This window comes from Geotrypetes seraphini, chromosome 3 (assembly GCF_902459505.1).
Source record: "Geotrypetes seraphini chromosome 3, aGeoSer1.1, whole genome shotgun sequence".
NCBI classification, from domain to species: domain Eukaryota; kingdom Metazoa; phylum Chordata; class Amphibia; order Gymnophiona; family Dermophiidae; genus Geotrypetes; species Geotrypetes seraphini.
Window position 1 is genome coordinate 21,120,408 of NC_047086.1, and position 27,223 is coordinate 21,147,630.

At 42.3% G+C, this 27,223-nt stretch overlaps 1 protein-coding gene across 5 annotated transcripts in view; it reads left to right on the forward strand.

The window, feature by feature from the left end:
* Window positions 1–27,223, forward strand: part of CCNC (cyclin C) — a 105,840-nt gene that overhangs the window by 37,137 nt on the left and 41,480 nt on the right. For all 5 annotated transcript variants that reach the window (XM_033937910.1, XM_033937908.1, XM_033937906.1 and 2 more), the window contains 3 exons: window positions 2,060–2,115; window positions 7,907–7,942; window positions 17,105–17,196. In XM_033937910.1, coding sequence (XP_033793801.1) covers window positions 2,060–2,115; window positions 7,907–7,942; window positions 17,105–17,196 — 184 coding nt within the window. The remainder of the gene's footprint in view (window positions 1–2,059; window positions 2,116–7,906; window positions 7,943–17,104; window positions 17,197–27,223) is intronic.

The following is a 27,223-nucleotide window of genomic DNA, read 5'->3' on the forward strand; positions in this document are numbered from 1 at the left end:
GGAATTCCACTTGCTACTCACCTGTGAGGAACTATTTGAATACAGCAGACTAGGCATTCACTAGTAAAGTTTTGGGTTCATAAATTAATCCGATCTATATTTTATCTAAATTCTTTCTCCATTATAACTAACGCTTGTGCTACTTTTCTTCTACGTGTTTTTGATTGCTTAGCCACTGCAGGCATTTTTTTAACATCCCCTTTTCATTTTGAAAATAGCAATTCCTCAAGCGCCCTCAGCCAAGCAACACATATCAAATACCACTAATACTTTTCCTTGGCTTCATACATACAAAAACTAAGGGGCAAATTTCTATAAATGGCTTCCCAATTGTAGGCAGCAGTGGGCATCCTACTGCTGTCTAACCAGCCAATCAGGACACCCGTTTTCTAACCCCCCCCCAAGACAGGCTACCTACACTGTGGGCATCTGTCACGGGTGCAGGGAGACGCCTAGGGACGCTTAAGCTCACCCAAGGCTGGGCATGGGCGTGGTTTCACCCGGAATTGGCCTTAGGCAAGCTTAAGTAGCCCGTCTCCCTAGGGCCCTGATAGGTGCTTGAAATGTAGGCCAGCAAAATGCTAGCCTACATTTCAAATAGATGCAGCCATGGCAGGGGACTCCCAAACCTCACTGCCCACTCCCTCCCACCACCACCCCGAACTCTCCTGACACTGTCCATGGCAGGTGGGATGCCCACTCCCTCCACAAAATTCTCGGCAGGAGGAATGCCTACTCCCTCCTGATGGCACCCCCAAACACATGACCCTCCCCTCCAAACCCCTACATAGGAGGGGCTTTAGATGCCTGGGCCAACTGGAGTCTTAGGCCTCCTCAGTACATTCTGAGAATCACTGGGATTGTTCTAAGACTCCGATTGGCCAGGGGAGGTCATGTGTTCAGGGGAGATGTTAGCAGGAGGGAGTGGGCATCCCTCCTGCTGGAGATATTTTTTTTTTGGGGGGGATGTGCTGGCAGGAGGGATTGAGCATCCTTCCTGCTGGGGTGGGGGTACCTGCTGGGGTTGTTTCAGGGGCTCTGGCAGGAGGGAGTGGGCCTCCCTCCTTCCGGGAATGTTCATGGGGGCGGTGTTTCTCTGCCACAGCTGCTGAGCTGATCGCAGCAGGGGGATTCCCTTGCTGCGATCAGCTCACTGACAACGTGATTCTCTAACCAGCGCCTGTGATATGGGCGCCGGTTACGGAATCGGGCAGGTTAAGTGGGAGACAGATGTGATTCTGTATAGGACGCCTCTGTGCAATTCTCAGCCGCCGCTTATAATCGGGCCCTAAGTGCTTGTTAGCTGTGTGATGGTCAGTCCCCACTAGTATCAGCAATACTTTTTATAAGGGATTGGGAGGGTAGGGTTTTAGAGAGCATCTTTTTTTCCTCTGCTGAGTTTTACATGTACTTCCATTCTCCTATGCAGATCTTGGGTGAGTGTCAGTAGTCATTGACTTCTAATTATACAGCATGTTAATGCTTTTTACCTTGGCATATGTGCAGTGCAAATAGTTTTTCATGATGAGGTTTGTTGTTGATACGTAACTGTAGCTCATGAGTCTTAGAATCTCTTTAAATATTTTTGAGGCCTTACAGAATGAGTTTGCAGTCTGCTGGTCCATGGCCTTGTTTCAGGTGTGGTAGGAGGGAAGGTGCTAACCCCTTTTTTTTTTTTTTCTTTTTTCCAGCTCTGCTTTTGTGTTGAAGGTCTAGTTTCTCAAGAGACTTCTCCTCCAGCTTGTGACCACTGAAGAATTCTTCAGTCATTCCCAAGCCAGTTGTCTAGAGTTAGGATAGGGTTGTCCAACCTGTGGCCCGAGGGCCGCGCAGCGTTTTCCTCTGCTGCCCCCGGGTGTTTACCGCCTTGCCGGCTCCTTCCTCTGTCTTGCTGCAGCATTTGTGCGGCCCCAGAAACATTTTTTTCGGCCAATGTGGCCCAGGAAGCCAAAAGGTTGGACACCCCTGATTTAGAGAAAGTGAGAAAAAGAACTTGTGACCTTGGTGTTAAGGTGGCTAAGAAAAGAACATTACTTACACTCTTATTTTTGTCCTGCAGTAAAAACTAGATTTTCGTATGCCTTTCCGAAGGAGTTTCCCTATAGGATGAACCATGTAAGTATCAATATATTGTATAAAACACTGTGATGCAGCAGTAACTAATACTTTCCTGCAGTTTAATGTGGACAAGAAGCTGTGAGATTTAGTAAACCATCCTCCATTAGGAATGACTTCACCAGGTTCTCTGTCCCTTGGTTTATATGGCTCCTTCACAATGTAAATAGATGGTCTGTTCTGTAATAACTGTTTGTAACAACCGCACGAGCTTGATTGTGGGAAAGAATTTAAGAATCTATAGGTGAGCTTCTTGGAATTTTCTACATTACAATTTTCTCATTAGAGTAGGGTGCTGTCATTCCTCCATCCATCTCTTGGAAGGGGTGATCAGAGTAGATAATGACATGAGTAGAGACAAATAGCAACACACTTCAGAAGCATGCTCAGTCTACTGCTCTGGATTAGAGAATGACACGGGGACAAATTTTTCCCTGTCCCCACAGGAGCTCAATTTCCCTGACCCATCCCCGCCTCGTTCCTATAAGTGCTGCCTTAACTGCACAAGCCTCGAACACTTATGATTTTAAAGTGTTTGAGGCTTGTGCAGATGAGGACGGAGCTTAGGCATTGGTGGAATGAGGCATTATGACATCACAATCTGAGCTCTAGAATGTTACTACTTGTGATTTTAAGGTGTTTGAGGCTTGTGCAGATGAGGCCGGAGCTTAGGCATTATGACATCACAATCTGAGCTCTAGAATGTTGCTACTTGTGATTTTAAAGTGTTTGAGGTTTGTGCAGATGAGGACAGAGCTTAGGCATTATGACATCACAATCTGAGCTCTAGAATGTTGCTGCTTAGGATTTTAAAGCGTTTGAGGCTTGGGCAGATGAGGACGGAGTTTGGCATTGGTGGAATGAGGCATTATGACATCACAGTCTGAACTCTAGAATGTTGCTACTTAGGATTTTAAAGGGTTTGAGACTTGTACAGATGAGGATGGAGCTTGCAGGAATGGGGCAGGGACAGGAAAAGAAGTTGTGGGGATGGGACAAGAAAATGAGTTTCACTGGGGAAGAATTTGTCTCCATGTCATTCTCTAATCCAGAGCTGTAACCTGAGCTTGCAGCTATATAAATGATTACATGAAACTGGAAAAACTGGGATCATCTCAACTTTACATTCTGGTGGGCAAGTTTATGTTTAATTTACAATTATAAGAAAATGAACGCTGATTTGTTAGGGAATAAAAAACCTTTAAATTAATCTGGGGTCCATTGTCGTCTTTTGTAGAATTATTATAGTCATGATTTTGTTGTTAGATAAAATGCACATCCAGGGAGGGGGGAGGATTATAAGGTCTTTTAATTATTTATATATAGATGATAATAAGAGGGAAGGATGGAGTGTTTTTTTGAGGTTTGATTAATCATCTGTATAACTTATGTTTAAAATATCTTGGAACATATGAAAAAATTTTATAGTTACTTTAATGATAAAAGATGGGTGGGGAGGGTAATGATCTGTATGAATCTTGTAAAATCATAAGTGATGTCTAAAGTGTTAAATGTATAATTTATGTTGTTTCCACTTATTGAAAGTGTTTTAAAATGAATAAAGATTATTAAAAAAAAAAAAAGAATATGCTTTTCAAGATGAAAAGCCCTAGCTGGAGGAAGAACTAAGAATCTATGCCCTTGAAAATGCAACACATGTTTGGGAACATATTTGGAAATCTTAGTCCAGAAATACTCGGGGGCCATTTCATGAAAAATTTTAAAATCAAGAACCTGCAATTTAAAGATATGACACTTTTCGATGGGACATTGGGACATACCTAGCGTGACCTTATGTCCCATTTTGAGGTACCTGTCCCATTGTCCCCAAGCACCGAAATACCCCGTTTTCAGAAAGAGAACAACTAGGTCCTCAGTGTACAAGTACCACGGGCTGAAATACGAAAGGTTTTTGACCTTCCTGTTTTTAAGAAGGAGCCTCCATTACTTAGTTTCTCACACTTAGTACTTAGAGCAGTGGTCTCAAACTCGGCGGCCTGGGGGCCACATGCGGCCCGCCAGGTACTATTTTGAGGCCCTCGGTATGTTTATCCTAATCACAAAAGTAAAATAAAACAGTTTCTTGATCATATGTCTCTTTAGCTATAAATGACAATATTATTATTAATACTTAATTAAGACTTAGCCAAAAGGAAAGATTTATAAACTATAAAGAGTTTTACTTCATGCAAAATTGGCATTTCTTTAATAAGACATTAACTATTTTTTTCTGAGGCCCTCCAAGTACCTAAAAATCCCAAATGTGGCCCTGCAAAGGGTTTGAGTTGGAGACAACTGACTTAGAGTGTCATGTGTACAATGTATAAAAAACGCAGCTCTTCAGTTTTGGTATTTTGTAAGTCTTAACAACTGCATAATTTTATCATACCTCAAATCAGTGTTCTAACATGAATCCTTTCAGCCGATACTTACCTAGTGCCTGTGTGGGTAAGAACATGTGTCTATGGCTTTAATTTACTGCTCAGACTTAGGGCTCCTTTTACAAAGCTGCACTAGCGGTTTTATGGCATGCACCGGATTAGCGTGCGCTAGCCGGAAATCTACCGCCTGCTCAAAAGGAGGCGGTAGCAGCTAGCGCACGCGGCAATTTAGCCCTAGCTAAAGGCCCTAGCGCGGCTTTGTAAAAGGAGCCCTTAGTCTTGGGCTTATTTGGAGGGGGAAGGGTTTTCCAAGAGCAGCTGGAAACATATTGAAGTGCAGTACTTGGAGCTTATTCCTGAGCCCCTTAATCTGGATCTTTGCTTTTAGGCAGGGTTTTGTTGATCAGGATAGGAATCGGCCCCAAGGTGGAGGATGTTGCTGTAGCCACAGATCTCCAACAACAACACACTCCTAATTTGCCAAACAAATCCTAAACTAGAAACAACAAGGAAGGCAACCAAGTCACATCAAGGTCTGCGTGGGGGAAGCTCACAGTGCCAAACTTGTCTCACAACTTATGAGCCAAATACAGTGTAACATGTCAAAAAAGCATGTCACACTGTATAATGTTATAGGGCGCTCTCAGTGTGAACCCTCAGTGATAGGAGCACAGCTCCGACACTTCACTTCTGGGTCAAGGCGATAAGCCTCCACCCGCACACCATCATCGAGCGCCCTGCGTGTGCCAGAATCAAACCAATCAACAATCAAAGTGAGTAAATAAAACTCAACACAAACGACCTGAGCGACCCCCACACAAACCCTGCCAGCCAAACCCCCTCAAAAAGCACGCACAAAATCACAACAAAATCAAAAACCATACCAAAAGGTGAAAAACATATCCAAAAATAAACAATACTTATCCAAAACTGTCACACCGACGGAAAAACCGCGCCAGGAGGAAAGGTTCAACCGCGCTGGTTTCGGGAGGAGCCCTTCTTCAGGAACCTGGCCTCCAACAGAACACGAGCAGAGAGGACGGCTGGAGGGCTGGACGGCTGTTACACTGTATTTAGCTCATAAGTTGTGAGACAAGTTTGGCACTGTGAGCTTCCCCCACGCAGACCTTGATGTGACTTGGTTGCCTTCCTTGTTGTTTGTAGCCACAGATCTTGCAGGACTTTCTCTTTCTCTTTGAGGTCCTTTTACTAAGCTGTGATATAAAGTGACCTTAGCATGCACTAATGTAGGCTTTTCCCATATGATATTTTTACCACAGCAGTAAAATGGTTGATTTTACTTTTTCACACTGATAGTCATTCTCTGTCTCTCTCATTGATAACTTTTTTTTTATTACCAGTAAGGGCTCACATGGTAATCCTGCTCTAATCATAGTAGTTCTTTTTTTAAAAAAAATTCTTTTATTCATTTTAAATCCATCAACAAGTGTACAAAATTATACCAGTACGTAACAAACATGAACATAAGAAGTTGCCTCCGCTGGGTCAGACCAGAGGTCCATCGTGGCCAGCAGTCCGCACCTGTTGCGGCCCATCAGGTCCATGACCTGTCAGTGGTCCCTGAACTCATCCTATAACCTATCACTACTTCTATCTGTACCCCTCAATCCCCTTCTCCTTCAGGAATTTATCTAAACCCACTTTGAATCCCTGTATTGTGTTCTGTTCAATCACAGCTTCCGGGAGTGCGTTCCATGTGTCCACCACTCTCTGGGTGAAGAAGAACTTCCTGGCATTGGTTCTAAACCTGTCCCCTTTCAGTTTCTCCGAGTGCCCCCTTGTACTTGTTCCCCACAGTCTGAAGAATCTATCCCTATCTACCTTATCTATGCCTTTCAGGATCTTAAAAGTTTCTATCATGTCTCCACTTTTCCAGGGAGAACAGCCCCAGCTTTTCCAGCCTGTCGGCATATGACAAGTTTTCCATACCTCTTATCATTTTCGTCGCTCTTCTCTGGACCCCCTCAAGTATTGCCATGTCCTTCTTGAGGTACGGCAATCAATACTGGACACAGTACTCCAGATGCGGGCATACCATAGCACGATACAGCGGCATGATGACTTCCTTTGTCCTGGTCATGATACCCTTCTTGATAATACCCAGCATTCTGTTGGCTTTCTTTGAAGCTGTCCCACATTGTGCTGATGCTTTCATTGTTGTATCCACCAGCACACCCACTTGAAAATCTTACACATATAATCATAAAATATAAAAATTACCACCCATTCACCCTCAGTTACTACAAATAAACATAATTCAAGTAGAAACACCACATATTAAAAAAGATCAAATATTTCTCCCCTAACCCCCCCCAATAAAATATATATATCTAACAAAGGAAAATGATGTTCACTCATTACAATAACTTTCTAATGGCCCCCAGATCTTCTTAAAATTATCATAATTACCTTTCTGCAAAGCAATTGCTCTTTCCATTTTATAAATATGATAAAGTGAATTCCACCAAAAAGAATAATTAATATTTGTATAATTTTTCCATTTATTAGTAATATGCTGAATTGAATTATTAGTAATATGCTTTCAAGCAGATTTCCTGGGACATCAAGCCGCAATGTGGTATAAATTACTTTCTGGATATATGAATAAAAAAACAAAAAATGGTCTTAGAGACATTTGGAGCATTGAGATCAAGCAGCAAATTTCTGCATCTCAGTGGCCACGAATTTGGTCTTGGAGAATGAGATGTACAGTGTTAGCATCTATAAGACAAACTTGGTTCTTTTTGTTGCATAGAGCGTTTTGGACCCCTGTTCGTTTACAAAAAGTAGATAGCTCTAAGTCTAATAGATGCTGGCATTGTAATCTGGAAGCAGGGACATTGGACCATTTACTTTATTATTGTCCCTGTATTAAAATTTTTTGGAATTCAATTTGGACTCAAGTAAATTGTCTATTAGAAAACCATGTGGCACTATCCTATGATACTATTCTGTTTGGCATGTCTATGAGGGGAAAAAAAGGGAAAAAAGTCAAATTTCAGCGCCTAATAACAAAACTTTTATTAATAATAATATAGTAGTTCTGATTAGCAAAGAAATGCCCACTCTCTGCGCTCCCAAAAAATATATATTTTTAGCATATGAGTAGTGTGTACCTGAGCAAATTCCACCGTAAGCCCTCTTAAGCTGCAGTAAGTGCTCTATAACACTTAGCTTAGTAAAAGGACTACTTTGTGATTCGAACATGGATCAATAAAACTATACTTGGATAGTGGGTGATTTGCAGCGGGATTCAGGGTTCTGCTTTTTCTTGCATTTTGTCTCGTCAGTACACGTACCCCAGGGAATGATAAATATCTATAGTCAGTTAGCTCTTCTTTTGGCATTTGTATTAACCATGGGTGTTACCTTTTTTCTTCCATTTTCAGATACTAGAATGTGAATTTTATCTCTTAGAATTAATGGTAAGTAAGCTCTTACAACGTCATGATGTTATATTTGCTATACAGCTATAAAACATTCATATGAATACTTGTTTCTGTTCATGTACTGCAGGGGTGCCAAAGTCCCTCCTTGAGTGCCGCAATCCAGTCGGGTTTTTGGGATTTCCCCAATGATTATGCATGAGATCTATTTGCATGCACTGCTTTCATTGTATGCTAATAGATCTCATGCATATTCATTGGGGAAATCCTGAAAACCCAACTGGATTGCGGCCCTCGAGGAGGGACTTTAACACCCCTGATGTACTAGGTAAGATGATTGGTGTTCATTATTCAGTTGGTCTCTGTTGCTTTCAGTATATGCTATTTCCCATAGTATAGTGTGAGATTTCAGCATTCCTTTATTATAACTTTTAGAACATGATATACCAGTGGTTCTTAATCCTGTCCTAGGGTCCACCAGCCAGTCGGGTTTTTGAGATATCCCTAATGAATATGCATGAGGCAGATTTGCATGCCTGTCACCTCCATTATATGAAAATCTGTCTCATGCATATTCATTAGGGATATCCCAAAAACCTGACTGGCTGGTTTAAGAACCATTGTGATATACTATTTCTTGTGACATACTTTTATCTAGGTTCAACCTGATCTGGTTCAAGGGATAGTGGTGCCCTAAGCCAACTTGCTTTGCTAGTGTCCCCTTCCACCTTTTCCCCTTGGGCCAGCATCTCTTCCCACCCTCAGTCTGGCCTGTCTTTCATCTTCCCTATGGATCTGATACTACTGCTCCTTTCTCACTCCCTCAGTTGTCAGAAGCAGTAGCATGACAGGCTACCTTCAGCCAACACCTGGGTCTTCCCTGCGCCACATTCTGCCTCTTCTGTAGGCAAAATGCAGCAGAGAGAAGACCCAGGGGCTAGCCAAAGGTAAAGTTTCTGGAATCCAGTGGATTACAGGACCAGAGGCAACAATGGATTCACTAGAGGTAGGTCTTCAGATAAATCTGATCAATTTCTTTGACTGGGTGCCCAGACAATTAGATAGAGGGAGTGCGCTAGATGTGGCGTATTTAGATTTTAGCAAAGCCTTTGACAGTGTTCCACACAGATGTCTAATAAATAAACTGAATGGTCTTGGGATCGACCCCAAAGTGATTGACTGGTTCAGGAACTGGTTAAGTGGAAGACGACAGAGTGTTGTGGTCAATGGAGATCGCTTGGAGGAAAGGGATGTTACCAGTGGTGTGCCTCAAGGTTCTGTTCTTGGGCCTTTTCTTTTTAACATTTTAATATGTGACATTGCTCAAGGGCTGTCAGGTAAGATTTACCTCTTTGCAGATGATACCAAAATCTGCAATAGAGTAGACACCCTGGATGGTGTGAATAACCTTTCGAAGCTTGAAGAATGGTCTGAAATTTGACGGCTAAAATGTAATGCTAAGAAATGCAAGGACATGCATTTGGGCTGCAAAAACCTGTAGGAACAGTACAGTTTAGAAAGTTACTAAAAACCTAACTGTTTGATAAATTTGTATTATGATTGTTCTCTTGTCTTGTTTACATGTATGCTTCACTGATTGTACAGTCCTTCTTGATTGTTAACCGCCTGGAACTCATGGTTGGGCGGTATACAAGAATAGAGCTTATTATTATGTGCGCGGGTGTGATTGTATGTGATGATCTTAAGGTGGCCAAACAGGTTGAAAAGGTGACAGCGAAAGCTAGAAGGATGCTAGGGCACATAGGAAAAGGTATGGCCAATAGGAAAAAGGAGGTATTGATGTCCATGTATAAGACTCTGATGATACCCTATTTAGAATATTATGCACAATTCTGGAGACCACATCTTCAAAAAGATATAAAAAGGATTGAGTTGGTCCAGATGAAAGCTACTAAAATGGTGCGTGGTCTTCGTCATAAGGCGTATGGGGACAGACTTAAAGATCTCAATATATATACTTTAAACTTTAGAGGAAAGGTGGGAGAGGGGAAATATAATAGAGATGTATAAATACCTATATGGCGTAAATGCGCATGAGTTGAGTCTCTTTCATTTGAAAGGAAGCTCTGGAATGAGCGGGCATAGGATGAAGTGATAGGCTCAGGAGTAATCTAAGGAAATACTTTTTATGTTGCAACAATTTTATTGATGACTATGCAAGAAAACAACAATAAAGATACAATAACAAGACAACCTTGTCATCATTTGTGTAATATGTCTCCCTCCATCCATCCCACTCCCCATCCCCTCTAACAGTCAATAATTGAAGTGAAAACTTCACCATACTGAAACAAATATGAGTACCACTTCTTGCCGAAGAGGAAATACTTTTTTACAGAAAGGGTAGTAGATACGTGGAACAGTCTCTCAGAAGAGGTGGCAGAGACAAAGACTGTGTCTGAATTCAAGAAAGTGTGGGATAGGCATGTGGTATCTCTTTAAGCAATGGTCTCAAATGCAAACCCTTTGCAGGGCCACATTTTGGATTTGTAGGTACATGGAGGGCCACAGAAAAAATAGTTAATGTCTTATTAAAGAAATGACAACTTTGCATAAGGTAAAACTCATAGTTTATAAATCTTTCCTTTAACTGTTAAATGAAAGATTTATAAGAGTTTTACCTCATCTCTCTCCCTCTCCCTCTCTCCCTTCCCCAGTGTAACATTTCTCCTTCCCGTCTTTCCCATCCATCTTGCTCTCTCCATGAGTCCAACACTTTTTGCTTCTTGCACACTTTTTCTCTCTATCCTTGTCTCTTCCCTTGAGTGGCATCCCTCCTTCCCATCCCCCAACCCAACATGCTCTCTCCCCATGCACCATCACACCCTCCCCTTCAGTATGTAGTACTTTTCTTTTCCCTCCCTTTCTGCCAGGTCCAGCAGCACCTTTTCTCCCTTCCTTTTACCTCCCCCCTGTCCAGCAGTAACTCTCCTCCCTTCCATTTCCCTCCCCCCTGTCCAGCAGCACCTCTCTCTCTCCTCATGTCTAGCAGTACCCCTTCTCCCTTCCATCCTTCCCTCTCTAGCAAAACCCTTCTCTTCTCTAGCCTAGCGGCAGCTCACTATATAATTTTAACTTAGCCCCATAGCTGCCACTAGCAGTAGTTTACAAGCAGTTTCATTAGGCAGCCTCAGGACCTTTGCTAGGCCGGCCCAACAAAGACAAAACACCTTGCTTCAACTTTGCACTCATGTGTCCTCTATAAAACATCTCAACAAGACAAATGCATCTCGTGGGTCACATGGCATCCACCATTCATGTAACTCCCTTTGCTCAACTTCATCTCAGATCTACCTTGCATCTCAGACCTATCTGAGGAGTTCCCCAAATCGAGAAGATGTGGCATAAGAATCCACTCGTGCAACTGAAGAAATCTGCTGAGCTTGTCGGCTAGGGTATTCTGTTTGCCTTGGACATATATGGCTTTGACAAATATGTTTTGAGGACTTGCCCAGTTCCAAATGTGCTCAGCTTCTTGTGTCTCCCCTCAACCAAAAGTAACCTCTCTTCTGTTCCAGACTGTATTCTCCTCATCATCTGGAAGTGGATGCCTTTCTTCTAGATTGGTCACACAAGTTCCTCTATGCCTTTTTGCCAATCACTCTGGTTCTGAAGTCATTGGTCAAATTCAAACAAGGGTCAGCCACCATGATCCTAATAGCGCCTTGGTTTTCCCTTCTACGTCAACTGAGTTTCAAGGATTCAATTCCATTACAGATCTTTTCAGCTCTACTCACTCAAAGTCAAGGATCTCTTTTACATCCCAATCTGCAATCTCTGCACCTAACAGCTTGGTCCTCTTAACCTGACTTCAGCAAATTATAATCTTTCAGATTCAGTACAAGCCATTGTAGCTGCTTCCAGAAAGTCTTCTACTCAGCAATGCTATTGACTCAAATGGACATTCTTCATTTTGTGGTGTAATCTCCATCAACTCCATCCTTCCACATCTCAGTATTGGACTACCTTCTCCATTTATCCAACTGGGCTTAAGACCACTTTGGTTAGAGTTCACATTAGTGCTTACCCTGTTCCTTTTAACAATAAACCGTTAGCCACTCATCCACTTGTTTCCCAATTTCTGAAAGGCCTCTTGAACTCCAGACCTCCACTAAAGCCGCCTCCAGTTATCTTGTAATTCAATGTAGTCCTCAATAGTCTGATGAAGCCACCATTTGAACCACTGGCAACTACTCTCAAGTTTCTCACTTGGAAAGTGGTCTTCTTGATCTGTGTCACTTCTGCTCGTCGAGTGAATGGACTACAGGTGTTGGTTTGTGATCCACCATTTACAATATTTCATCACAATAAAGTGGTTCTTAGAACTCATCCTAAATTCCCAAAGTTATTATGGAATTTCACGTGAATCAACCTATTGTGCTACCTGTGTTCTTTCCAAAGCCTTATTCTTACCCTTGAGAAATTGGACTGTAAACGTGCCTTGTCTTACATACAGAGAACTAAGCCACACAGGTCTTCGCCTCAACTGTTAATCTCTTTCGATCCTAACTGGTTGGGTCTACCTGTAACCAAACAAACTATTTCCACATAGTTAGCAACCTGCATTTCCTTTTGCTATGCTCAGGCTGGGCTGCAGGTCGAAAATCTTGTTACAGCACACAAAGTCCGAGCTATGGCAGCATCAGTGGCTTTTTTGTGTTCCACTCTCATTGAAGATATTTGCAAAGCAGCTTACTTGGTTCTCAATTCACACATTTATATTTCACTACTGTCTAGAATCTTATTCCAGAGGAGATGGTCGTTTCAGCCAAGCAGTTTTAGAAAATTTATTTTCTTGCTAATGGCCAACTCTCTCACCATCCTGTTCAGTAAGATAAGGAGTCCCACATGTGAGAATATTCTGCCTGATTGTCCAAGGATAAAGCACAGTTACTTACCTTAACCGCTGTTATCCAGGGACAGCAGGCAGATATTCTCACATCCCTCCCATCTCCCCTGGTTGGCTTCTTAGTTTGCTTATGGAACTGCGAGCTGACGTCTGTTGAGAAGGCACTCACACATGCACAAAGCGGGCAGTCTCGAAGCTTCGTATGAAGTTTAAAGCAACAGTACACTTTTAACACTGTCCAAACCAGACTCCGTGGATGATACCACTCACATGTGAAAATATCTGCCTGCTGTCAGAGAGATAACACCTGTTAGGTAAGTAGCGTTGCTTTACAGGAATATGGGAGAGTGAGAGAAGAGAGGGAGTAGTACTGGCTTGTGGGTTGGGTGGACAGAGAGACAGGACCCAGTGAAAAATAAGTGTTCACCTTATGACCGGGTATGGTCAGAGGATGGATGTTTCTGTGCCTTTAATCACCGGTCCCGTGTCTCACCTTGTCCAATGTTTTGAATCAGTCCAATTGTCCAATTTTGAATCAGTAGTTGGGACTTTTGCAGTCTCCACTCAACATACATCAGTTGCTCCTTTAGAATGATACATAAAGGAGAAAAACTTTAACAAAATATACTTTTCTTGGGAGGGAGGAAAGAAGTTTCTATCAGGACCTAGAAAAGGTGCTACATCAAGAGTACAGGCAAACAAGAATAAATAACCATTGTGGTTGGTATTTAGAATGACAAATAATGCTTTGTTCTTTAACTCCTGAGGAGAGATTAATGCTTAAGGGTTTTGAAAGCTCCTCTTATGTTCAGCCTTAGCAGTCAGCAAACAGGCAAACACGTTAAAATGTGATGATACCTCGAGTGGAGTGGACCTGGAGATTTTTAAATAGGTGTAGTTATAAAAATAGGTCCTATTTAAAAAAGAAGGACTACTATATAGTGTTTTAGAATGAAAAGAGAACATGTCAGGAATAAATCTGGACAAGAAAACCTTAATTAGGAAACGAGTAGCTTGCTGCTTTTAAATTTTAGGCTTAATAAACTCACTTTGCCAGATCTGAGCTCAATTCCAGATATTTCCCTGCCCTGTGCAGCATAAAAAAATAGAGGAGGAGGGGAGGAAGAACCTTATGGCCCTCATTAAAGGGATCCCCATTTGTTACAAAGCCATCTGCTCTCTTCCTAAGAGATCATTAGAATTGCAGACACTGGCCACTGCCTAATGCTCACAAAAGGACAATGAGCAAAAAATTCAGATGGCACCTCTAGTGCTCTCAGGGACCTGCAGGACTCGTAAGAACCAAAGCAAAGCCCATGCTTAGGTACATATGGGATGACATATGAATTCAGTCAGCTTGCCTGTGCTCAGGCCACCAGTAGCTTCTTCAGAATGAATGTTACAGGAGTAGATACATAGCATAATCGAGACAAAATGGACAAGACACGTTTCATGTTTGGAAAGCTAGTTGTCCAATGACCGAGTTATGGTAAATAGTGAATAGGTAACTATACATGCTAAAGTAAAATTAAACAACCGAGATACATTAACTAACTACTGTATACATGCTATAGTAGATATAAACATTTGAGATAATCTAATAAACTGTATATGCTTTGGTGAGGAAGTTAGCGCTATTGGCCAGTTGGTGAGTTTAACCGAGATTGTTTAGGCTTGGTCTTTTCATGGTGAGTTTGTCTGAGATCATATAGGCTTGCTTTTTTTCATGGAGCTGGATTTGTGAAGAGGAAGGTTTTCATGGCCTTCCTAACATTCCACACGTTGTCCAGCTCTCTGATAGATGGGGGGGGGTTGAGGTTCCATAGTTTGGGCAGGAAGTGCGAGTAGGCTGATTCTGTTTTGAGGGTGCATCCAGGGGGAGGAGACAGTCGTCTTTCTTTCTGGGATCTTAATGGTTGTCTTGGGTTATAGATTGGTAGCTTGGGAATCATATAGCCTGGTACCAATTTCTTGAAGGTTTTGAATGCCAGGACTAGGGCTTTGAAGATACAGCGCTTCTTGATAGGCAGCCAATGAACTGATGCTAGCGCTGGGGTGACGTGGTCACGGATGCTCAAGTTTTTTAATAGGCAGACTGTAGCATTTTGGACATATTGGAGGGGGGGAGAGTTTTTTGGCGGATGGGCCTACTAGTAATGCATTACAGTAATCCATAAGGAACAGGACAAAAGCGTAGAATAACTGGGCAAATTCAGGGTCTGAGACATTTATTCGGATGCTCCTCAGCTGGTGGAGGTAGTAAAAGGAGGTTGACCCTATTTGAGAAATGTGGTCTGTAAGAGATAGATTTGAGTCCAGTAGTATTCCTAGGCTGTGAGGGTATTATTTCCTCAAGAAAGGCGGAGACGCGTGTACGTGCAGTTTTTTTTGTGAACCCAGAGGGGCTGCTTTTGATGCATTTAGCTGTAGTTTGTTTATGGTCATCCAACGTTGGATTGGCAGGTCACCATATAAGATAAGTATTGCTGATTTGAAAAAACAAGTACAGTCAAACCTCGGTTTGCGAGTGTTTTGCAAGATGAGCAAAACATTCCTGCAAATCTTGTCTCGCAAACACTCCCCGCCCGAACAGCACTCAGCCTTACTCCATCTAGTACTGGCACGCAGCCCACAGAACGTGCTGGTGCCGGTGAAAGAAGTTCCTACCTCTTGCCTGGACCTTGAGCATGCGCAGATGCTTAAGGCCCAGGCAAGGGGCAGGAACTTCTTACACTGGCACATCATGTGGGCTGCATGCCGTTGCCAGATGGGGTAAGGCTGAGTGCTGTTGGGGGGGGGGGGGGGGGGGACAGTTCGCGCGGGGGGGGGGTGGGAGGAGAGGGAGAGGGGGGAGAGGGGAGAGGGGGGGGCAGTTCACGCGGGGGGGGGAGAGGGGGTGGGAGCCACTGGCCTTGGGGGTGAGGGTGGGTAAGAACATATTAAGTGAGTTTCCCTTACTTCCTATGGGGAAACTCGCTTTGATATATGAGTAATTTGGTTTACGAGCATGCTTCTGGAACGAATTATGCTCGTAAACCAAGGTTTCACTGTATATGAACTAAGAGAGTGAAAGTGATAGTTGTATCACGATTTGCTGGGCAGCTTGATTGATGCAATTGAACATTAATAGATTTAAAATACAGAAACACTAATAACAAAATATCACGAAGTTATAAGGGAAGGAATGGAGGTAATGGCATAAATGAGTATTTGTTATAAACTGGACAGAATGTGGACATGGGATAACGTATGTTTTGGGAGGTCCTATGCACTGAAAACTGTTTATATTGTGTGATATGCCATCCTCCTAGGCTATTACTTGAGGGTTTATTAATGGGGGTCTTTGATAATAAGCAAAAAGGATAAGAAATATGATTAATTATAGAGGAAAAATAGTTTGATGGCATATTTAAGCCAAGTAATATGACACAGTGGTTGTTAAATATCATTTAACCCTGTTTGCTATAATCAGAAATCAAACTATGCCATCTTATCCAGTGAAATGGAGACAAACAGCTTTTCTATCATTGCATATCCATCATTCTATCATCATCCATTGATAGGCGGTGTATAAATAACTAATAAACTAAGCAAAAGATACTCCAGTATTTTGTTTTCGGATATGACCTTAAATTATACAATCTGATAAACACGTTTGACATAATGTCATTTTAGCTCTTTCAGTTCCAGAATCTTCAATCTGTTTCATGTAAGTGGATTTCCGTGGGAGTCGCATAGCATGTGGAATTGGCATGAATGATGATTCCTAAAATCTAGGAAGGTGATGTGATACGCTGCCTGGTCTGAGCAGTCTGTGGGTAGGAAAGCAGACTGAGAAACGTGGCATAGTTAAGTGCAGTGTTTGCAGAGTAAGCTGGAGACATAGATGAGCTCATTATGCTGATCTTGTGCTCTGTAATTTAAATATGAAGATGGTACCATGGGCAAGTAACAATAAAAAACACCATGAATACCTTCTTTCACATCAAGCAGCATTGTGGGGTAAAGACCTAGATCAACTGCTTTCGCCCACTACTTATGAGGAATTCAGAAAACGTCTAAAAACTCAACTGTTCCTAAAGTATCTAGACAACTGACCCACTCATCTTTCTCCTCCATAGTGATTCCTCTGTCCTATTAATCTCTTTCTCCTCAACAACGCACTTCCGGTCCTATTAACTCTCCTCTTCCCCCCTCTTAAATTCAATCAATTTGTACCTCGCTTAATCTATTGTAAACCGCATAGAACTTAACGGTATTGCGGTATATAAACTGTTATTATTATTATTATTAAAGCTGTTCCCCACTTTGTGTTACTTTTCCTATTTCAGGATTGCTGTTTGATAGTGTACCATCCTTATAGACCACTTCTCCAGTACGTTCAGGACATGGGGCAGGAAGATATGTTGCTTCCCCTTGCATGGTAAGAACTTTACTGCCAGTATTTGTTTTATAGTTAGATGGATTGGGTTCCCAGTTACAGTGAAGATGCATAAAACCCATCTGTCCAAATAAAAGAAGTCTGATTTTATTTCTATTAATAACCCCATGTGGCCATGTTTCGCCATAGGCTATGAACGTAAAAGAATCGCAGTGAAATCAAAGTCAAAACATAATGAAATAAATAAGTACAGATATAAAGAAATAATCAAATAAATAAAATCCAGTTCAAATCAAATAAGATAATGCATTAAATTAAAATACTTACATACACTGAGCTTCCATATAAAACTCTGTAAAACAATTTATACCTCTATGTACACCAAGTTTGTTTTTCCCACCAAAGTTTGTCCTGCTTAAACTGTGAAAGCTCTTGTAACCTGTTCTGGGCTCCTTTGGGAGGACGGGCTGAATAAATAAATAAAAGTGCTCACGGATAATAGACAATAAAAATAGTCGGTAGTAAGTTAATTGAGTGGATTCCTGCTCAGGTGATTTGCATAGGTAGTGAACTCAAACACTAGTACAACAATACCTTTCCTGATCAGCAGGGCTAGTACAAGATAGAGAGTTGCGCGGGGACAGAAATCCCGCCCGTCCCCGCCAGGATCCTCTCCGTCTCCACCTGTCCCCGCCAGGATCCTCTCCATCCCCACCCGTCCCCGTGAGGAATTACCTCCATCCCCACCCGTCCCCATAAAAAGCAGCAATTACTTCTGACAGGATCATCGATTCCACAGTTTCTTTTGTGTTTGCGCTGCTGTTTTCCTTGTGGAATCTCTTTGGTGGAACCCTTTTTTTGTTTTCTGTTCAGGTAATTAACTTATAAACCCCCTCTTTTACTAAGGCTGATGTGTCCATTATATTATATGGATGAACCCTGCTTCCAAAGCCTTCCATCCCCGTGGGAGTCCCGTGGGCCAGAGGAGGGTCCCCGTGGGTTACGGGGGGATTCCCGCGATCCCCATTCCCGTCCAGACCTCTAGTACAAGAGAGTGCGACACTGTGCAGGAATTACAAGCCAAATGTAAATGGAGTGTGCCATGTCATACTCATTAGACTCATTTGTAAATACAAACGCATACCTGCAGGGGGAAGATATAAAACAAGCCCCCTGCTAGCCCCTGTGAAACTCAAAATATATACAATAAGAATATAGTTCACATTGTTGGGAGTAAGAATAGAAGGTCTAACATCTTCTCAATCGAAACTTATGGATTTGGCATTCATAGCTGCTAGACTCGCATTATCCCAACAATGGCGAACGCTAAGGGCTCCTTTTACGAAGCCGCGCTAGGGTTTTTTAGCGCGCGCATATTTTTATCGTGCGCTAACCCCCGCGCCTGCCGTAAAGCTACCACCTGCTCAAGAGGAGGCAGTAGCGGCTAGCGCAGCCGGCAAATTAGCACGCACTATTACATGCGTTAAACTGCTAATGCAGCTTCATAAAAGGAGCCCTAAATGTATGTGAGAGAACCTATGTGAGAGAACGCTTAGGAATAGTGTGTGAAAAATATAGACTTTCGGCCCTTTTAACTAATCAGTGGATGAAATTTAATGATATATGGGAGAGTTATATTGAATTAAAAATAAAAAGCTTTTTGAAAGAATTATCTTATTCCTGTGGTTATGGAACCAGGTCTTCTGGGAGGGGGGGGGGGAGAGATAGGGAATGGGATTGTTTCGTTTGTAGTATTTATAAGATGCATTATTTTTTTATTAGTTTCTTAAGCTTATGAAATATATTGTGTTGTATTGAGATCATTGTATTAAAATCAATCATTAAATAAAATTATTTTTTAAAAAGTATATATTTCACTACCATAAGAACCTGCAAAAAACAGTGTCAGAAAGTACAGAACAAGAAGTGCTCACAAATCGGTGTTTTTTTCCTTTAAAACAGTGTATTGCAAACTGTGTGCCACGACACACTAGTGTGCCTCCTGAAATTTCAGGTGTGCCACGAAATGCTGGGAAGGAGAGGCGCCGGCTGACTGCCTACAGGACATGCCGGCGCCAGTGCCTCTCCTTCTTTCCGCGTGTCTTCCCGGCTGTCTGGAGGGCCTTTGCTTATGCGCAATGTCGATGTGCTGATATCACGCATGCACATGATGTCATCGTGTCGACATCACACACTTCCGAGATGCCTTGAGCCGCGGCCACTACGTTTAGTGCGTTGCAGCTCAACAAAGTTTGCAGGACACTGCTTTAGACTAACAGCATTTTTTGCTCACAAGCAGTGAAAAGCGAATGAATCTGCTTATGTCAACTGATGACTAAATACTAGTGCTGCCCGATTCACGATTCGAATCAGGTGAATCGATTCGAATCGGCTCGTTTTTGTAAAACACCGGACTTACCGATTCGTCCCGATTAAAGTTCATTCTTTTTTCACTGCTGGCTGCCAGACTCATTCCCATCTAATGTAACTTCCGGTTTTGCAAAACCAGAAGTTACATCAGAAGAAACGAAAGGATGTGGGAGCGTCGAGGGGGAGCGAGCAGACCTCGTGCAGCGGACCAGTCGGAAGCAAAGGGTATTTTTTGGCTGTCTCTGCATTTCTCCTCTCTTCCCCGCAATTCTACATCCAGTCGAGTAAGTAACTGAACTGGCAGGGGGGCTGAGAATCGGCAGGGGGTGCTCAGAATTGTCAGGGGGGCTGGTGAGTCTTGGGGGCTGGGGATGGAAGCTCAGAATCGGCAGGGGGGCTGTGGATGGAAGCTCAGAATTGGCAGGGGGGCTGGTGAGTCTGGGGGACTGGGGATGGAAGCTGGGAATTTTTGATATGATATTGCCTTGGTTAAATAAAATGTTTAAACTTAAAAAGCTGTGTCATTAACAGTGAATCGAATCGAAAAATCGATTCAACAGGGTGAATCGAATCGAAATATTTTTCTCTGAATCGGGCAGCACTACTAAATACCTTTACTGAGGTCAGAGGTCAAAACTAAGCAGATTCTTAGGGCTCCTTTTACAAAGCCGCGTTAGTGATTTAATGCGCATAATAGCGTGCGCTAATTTGCTGGCTGCGCTAGCTGCTATCGCCTCCTCTTGAACAGGCGGTAGTTTTTCGGCTATCTTGGGGGTTAGCGCACGCTAAAAAGGTGTGTGTGGTAAAGCCACTAATGCGGCTTCGTAAAAGGAGCCCTTAGTTTTAACGACAAAGATTTTTGTGAGTGCTCTTTCAGCTGAGAAAACTAGAATTGGATTGGATTTCTGCTGAAACATAGGTTAGGAAAAAAAATGTTTGAAACAGTACTAAAACAAATCTGCTGCCAAAAATTGCGATTTTCAAAAGAATTTAAAAAATGAAAACGGATGGTACAGATCAATTCCATAACTGCTGGCACCCTCCAAAATATAATTTTTTAAGAAAAAATGCTGTCAAACAGCCGCAAAATTGCACAAAAAAAGGCGTTAAATCCACATGTTTCGGCGTGCATGCCAATGGCGTGATTGGTATCCTCGAGACACTGGAGACACGAAAAGTACCCAGTCAATATCTGTCATTTAAAAAATATTTCTTACACAAAACTTTCATGTGGACTGCCAAACAATTCAAATAGTAAATAGAGAAGAGTAAAATATAAAATATTGGCATGCAAATAATATGCCTATCAGATTTGATAATAAATATAGTTTAAAAGATATATAAAAATTACCTTAGGCTGTATGTTAGACGGTAAAAACAATATAATGAAAGACATATAAAGTTAGCATTCTTTCTCAAATAATGAGTTTTGATATTCATAAAAAGACAGACCTTGGCCACAACTATATCAAATTTAAATATAAATCTTTGTTCTCTTTGCAATAATATTTTATCATTGCGCCACCTCTTCAATCTGGGCTTGTTTTTTGTTAAAAAACATAGAAAGTTAACTCTTCAAATGTATGCTTCAGTAATTCATATGTTAAAAGCTCGCTTACCCCTCCCCCCTTTTTACAAAACCACAAAAGCGGTTTTTAGCACGGGCTGGCATGCTGAATGCTCTGCACTGCGTCGGGAGCAGCGCAGAGCATTCAGTGCGCCGGTCTCTGCTAAAAAACGCTTCCACAGTTTTGTAAAATGGGCGGTTAGTCTTACCTATATACAGTAAACCACAAGGGCATATAACATCATAAATAACATGCCGTCTGGCAATTTGAATATTGTTTCAATTCATATTTCTTTCTCTCCTGATGTTGGATAAATGAACATCTTTGTTTTAACATTCAAATTGCACACAGAACAATTCAGACATAGAAAGTCTTCCCAAACTTTGCCCCTCCTTTACGAACGCATAGCACAGGTTTTAGCGTTCGTAAAAGGCGGGGTTTGTTCCTTATATGTAAAATGGGACATGCAGAAGGTGTTAGGATATCTTAAGTTTTTTTTTAATCTCTTGAAGGCAACTATCAGATATCCCTGTTTGAAAAGTTTTGTACAACAGGCCAATATTTCTTCATATCCTTATTATATTGTATGTATGAATCTCTTGATTTTTGTACTCAGCAGGGACTTTCTGTCTTGTGATTCAGCCTTTAATCCTGTTCTAATGAATCTATCAGGATAACCTCTATCAACAACAAATCTGGAAGCCTTAATTCTAAATTGGCATATTGTCTTCCTCTCTGGAACATAACTCTTAACTCTTAAAAATTGGCTATACGACAAATTTCATTTGATGGCATGACTATTATAATAATTTATTAAGAACATAAGAATAGCCTTACTGGGTCAGACCAATGGTCCATCAAGTCCAGTAACCCATTCTCACGGTGGCCAATCCAGATCACTAGTACCTGGCCAAAACCCAAGGTGTGGCTATATTCCATGTTACCAATACAGGGCAAGCAATGGCTCCCCCCATGTCTTTCTCAATAACGGACTATGGACTTTTCCTCCAGGAACTTACTCAAACCTTTCTTAAAACCAGCTATGCTATCCACTCTTACCACATCCTCAGGAATCTGTTATAGGGGAAAACACCCTCCAGGGATTCAAGACAAAGTTGGACAGGTTCCTGCTAAACTGGAACGTACACAGGTGAGGCTGGACTCATTTATAGCACTGGTCTTTGACCTAAGGGCCACCGCGTGAGCGGACTGCTGGGCAGGATGGACCACTGGTCTGACCCAGCAGCGGCAATTATTATGTTCTTATGTTCTTAACTATTCTCTGAGTGAAAAAAAATTCTGCTTATTGGTTTTAAAAGTATTTCCCTGTGACTTCATCGAGTGTCCCCTAGTCTTTGTAATTTTTGACGGAGTGAAAAATCAATCCACTTGTACCCGTTCTACTCCACTCAGGATTTTGTAGACTTCAATCTTATCTCCCCTCAGCCGTCTCTTTTCCAAGCTGAAGAGCCCTAACTGTTTTAGTCTTTCCTCATACGAGAGCAGTTCCATCCCCTTTACCATCTTGGTTGCTCTTCTTTGAACCTTTTCTAGCGCCACTATATCTTTCTTGACGTAAGGAGACCAGAACTGAACGCAGTACTCCAAATGAGGTTGCACCATGGAGCAATACAAGGGCATTATGACATTCTTAGTCTTGTTAACCATCCCTTTTTTAATAATTCCCAGCATCCTGTTTGCTTTTTTGGCCGCCGCCACACATTGGACAGAAGGTTTCATTGTATTGTCTACAATGATACCCAGATCCTTTTCTTGGGTGCTAATCCCCAAGGTGGACCCTAGCATCCGGTAACTGTGATTCAGGTTATTCTTCCCAATGTGCATCACTTTGCATTTGTCCACATTAAATTTCATCTGCCACTTGGACGTCCAGTCTTCCAATTTCCTAAGGTCCGCCTGCAATTTTTCACAATCTGCATGCGTTTTAACAACTTTAAATTTGCAGATGACACTAAACTGTTCAATCACCTCACTTGTCGTTCCAATTTCCAGATCATTTATAAATAAGTTAAATAGTCCCAGTACAGACCCCTGTGGCACTCCACTGTTTACTCTTCTCCATTGAGAAAAATTACCATTTAATCCTACCCTCTGTTTTCTATCCGATAACCAATTCCTATTCCACAACTGAACTTCGCCAACTATCCCATGACTCTTTAATTTTCTGAGGAGCCTCTCGTGAGGAACTTTATCAAAAGCTTTCTGAAAATGTAGATACACACTATATCAACCGGCTCACCTTTCACCTTTATCCACATGTTTATTCACACCTTCAAAGAAGTCGAGCAAATTTGTGAGGCAAGATCTCCCTCGGCTGAACCCATGCCGACTCCGTCTCATTAAATCACGCTTGTCTACGTGTTCCACAGTTTTATTTTTTATCATCGTTTCTACCATTTTGCCCGATAATATGGTAGTCTTCTAAAACACCATCTACATTGATAATCTTGATATGTAAAAAGATCACCTGATCTTACATAGTAAATAATAGCGGATAAATGAGGTGTTGACGCCCCTTTACTATAATTCATCTGAAACTTGAGGTTCTGCATCCCCAACCCTATATGTCGTGTCTATCCAAGTTAGGTTGTAAGGTCTTCCGAGCAGGGACTGTGTGTAAATGTCAAAATGTACAGCGCTGCATATGCCTTTCAGCGCTATGTAAGTTATAGGAGTGTGTGGCGCAGTGGTTGGATCTACAGCCTCAGCACCCTGGGGTTGTGGGTTCAAACCCCGCGCTGCTCCTTGTGACGCTGGGCAAGTCACTTAGTCCTCCATAGCCCCAGGTATGTTAGATAGATTGTGAGCCCACCGGGACGGAGAGGGAAAATGCTTGAGTACCTGATTGTAAAAACCGCTTAGATAACCTTGATAGGCGGTATATAAAATCCTAATAAAAACTAAAAAAACTTATAAGTAATAGTAGTATATCTCTGGTATTAAGCCATATGTGGAAATCAAAAAGTGCTTCCAATCCTCCTGTCTAGATATCATCTATGTAGTGATACCATAGATACAGTAGACTCTCAGTTAAAATACACCCATGGGGTTTGATAGATGCCGGATAAATGTGGTTTCTTTGACAGAAAACAGTTTCAGCTCATGGTCCAATCCCTAGTCCTAGGATTTCTAGACTACTGCAACATCCTCTTATCTCCCCGCAGTCATGACAAAACAACTAGAAATAGTACAAAACACAGCCCTGAGACTGATCTATTCGCTGAAGAAATAAGACCACGTCACCGCCGCATACCTCGACTCACACTGGCTCCCAGTTCAAGCAAGAATACTATTCAAATTTTACTGTCTACTATTCAAAGCCATGAATGGGGACAGCCCAGCCTACTTGAACAACCGCCTTCTCCGACCTATCGCAACCAGGCAAAGGAGAACCCAGACACCATTCACGCACCCCCCCCCAATCAGAGGCGTCAAACGCAAAAAAATGTACGATGGCCACGCAGGCAGCGAAACTAGACCACCAACTGTCCAATCTACTGATCATGACACCAGACTACAAAATTTTGAGAAAAGAAATAAAAACCCTGCTATTCAAGAAATCCATCAAGACAAACTAACACCGCAGGAAGCATTTCAATCCCCTGAAGTAACCCGCTCAACTCTGTAACTCTTCTGGAAATGTCCAGATAACCTCTTATGGAATCCGCCTTGAACTGCAAGGTAATGGCGGAATAAAAGTCACTAATGTAATGTAAGTCTTATTCAAGGGCATCAGTACCTCATTTCTCCTACTGGCCATTCTTCTCCCTGTGGATCCAAGCATCCTCCTAGCTTTCATTGACATATTTTCTCTGGAACACCTGGTCTAATCCTGTCTGTTTTCAAACTCTCTCTATTTTAACCAGTTTATCCCCGTGGCAAATTTGGTGGTTCTCCATTAAAGTTTTGAGTTGCTACCCCCCTTCTCTGCCTCTTATATATAATTTCTTTACAGCGTTCTGTTGGATGAAAAAGAATGAGTTGAACATCTCTACTGTCTCTCTCATTTTAGAGCTGCCTTCCATTTGGTTTCTGCATTCATTCTCTTTGGGAAACAGAATTAAAATGACAAAGGCACAGCTGTTTCAAACCATCTTAAGTGATGGAATCTTGTCCCCGTCCCTCCAGTTCGTTTCTTTTTGCTGGTAAAACTACAAAAAAGGCTAGTGAACACACATTGCCAGTGCTAGAACGCTGCAGATGAGCCATAAGAACATAAGAAATGCCTCTGCTGGGTCAGACCCGAGGTCCATCGTGCCCAGCAGTCCGCTCACGCGGCGGCCCAACAGGTCCAGGACCTGTGCAGTAATCTTCTATCTATACCCCTCTATCCCCATTTCCAGTAGGAATTTGTCCAATCCTTTCTTGAACCCCAGTACCGTACTCTGCCTTATAACGTCCTCTGGAAGCGCATTCCAGGTGTCCACCACACGTTGGGTAAAGAAGAACTTCCTAGCATTTGTTTTGAATCTGTCCCCTTTCAACTTTTCCGAATGCCCTCTTGTTCTCTTATTTTTCGAAAGTTCAAAGAATCTGTCCCTCTCTACTCTCTCTATGCCCTTCATGATCTTGTAAGTCTCTATCATATCCCCTCTAAGTCTCCTCTTCTCCAGGGAAAAGAGACCCAGCTTCTCCAATCTCTCAGAATATGACAGGTTTTCCATACCTATTATCAGACGTGTTGCTCTCCTTTGAACCCTCTCGACTAACGCCATATCCTTCTTAAGATACGGCGACCAATATTGGACGCAGTACTCCAAATGTGGGCGCACCATCGCCCGATACAACGGCAGGATAACTTCTTTCGTTCTGGCTGTAATACCCTTTTTGATTATACCAAGCATTCTATTCGCTCTCTTAGCGGCCGCTGCACACTGTGCCGACGGCTTCATTGTCATGTCCACCATTACCCCCAAGTCCCTTTCCTGGGTACTCTTATTCAATAACATCCCTCCCATTGTATAGTTGTACCTCGAGTTTCTGCTCCCCACATGTAATACTTTACATTTTTCAATGTTGAACTTCATCTGCCATTTCGCCGCCCATTCTTCTAATTTGTTCAAGTCCCTTTGCAACTTTTCGCAGTCCTCTGTAGTCCGAGCTCCATTAAATAGTTTGGTGTTGTCCGCAAATTTTATTATCTCGCACTTCGTTCCTGTTTCTAGATCATTTATGAAGATATTAAATAGCAGCGGCCCGAGCACCGAGCCCTGCGGGACACCACTCGTGACCCTCCTCCAGTCGCAGTAGTGACCCTTCACTCCTACCCTTTGTTTTCTACCCTCCAACCAGTTTCTGATCCATCTATGTACGTCTCCTTCCACCCCATGGTTCTTCAGTTTCTGGAGTAGACGTTCATGGGGCACCTTGTCAAAGGCTTTTTGGAAATCTAGATATATGATGTCTATGGGGTCTCCTTTGTCCATCCGTTTGTTGATCCCTTCGAAGAAGTGCAATAAGTTCGTTAGGCACGATCTTCCCTTGCAGAAACCATGCTGGCTGGTTATCAGAAGTTCATTTTTTTCAAAATGTTGATCGATGTTTTCTTTTATCAGTGCTTCTGCCATTTTCCCTGGAACCGAAGTCAGGCTCACCGACCTGTAGTTTCCCGGGTCACCTCTTGATCCCTTTTTAAAGATGGGCGTAACGTTGGCTATCTTCCAATCTTCCGGGATCTCGCCTGTTTTCAGGGATAAGTTGCAAATTTGCTGCAGTAGTTCCGCTATCTCCTCCTTTAATTCCTTCAGAACCCTTGGATGTATGCCATCCGGACCCGGGGATTTGTCAGTTTTTAGTTTTTCTATCTGCCTACGAACGTCCTCAAGGCTCACTTCTATGGATGTTAATTTTTCTGCCTGACTTCCGTTGAAGAATTGCTCAGGTTCCGGTATGTTGGACGTGTTTTCGTTTGTAAATACAGACGAGAAGAACATGTTAAGCCTTTCTGCCACTACCTTCTCCTCCTTCACCACTCCCTTCCTGTCTCCGTCGTCCAGCGGTCCCACTTCCTCTCTAGCCGGCTGCTTCCCTTTAACATATCTGAAGAATGGTTTGAAATTTCTTGCTTCCCTGGCTAGCCTCTCTTCATACTCTCTTTTGGCTTTCCGAAC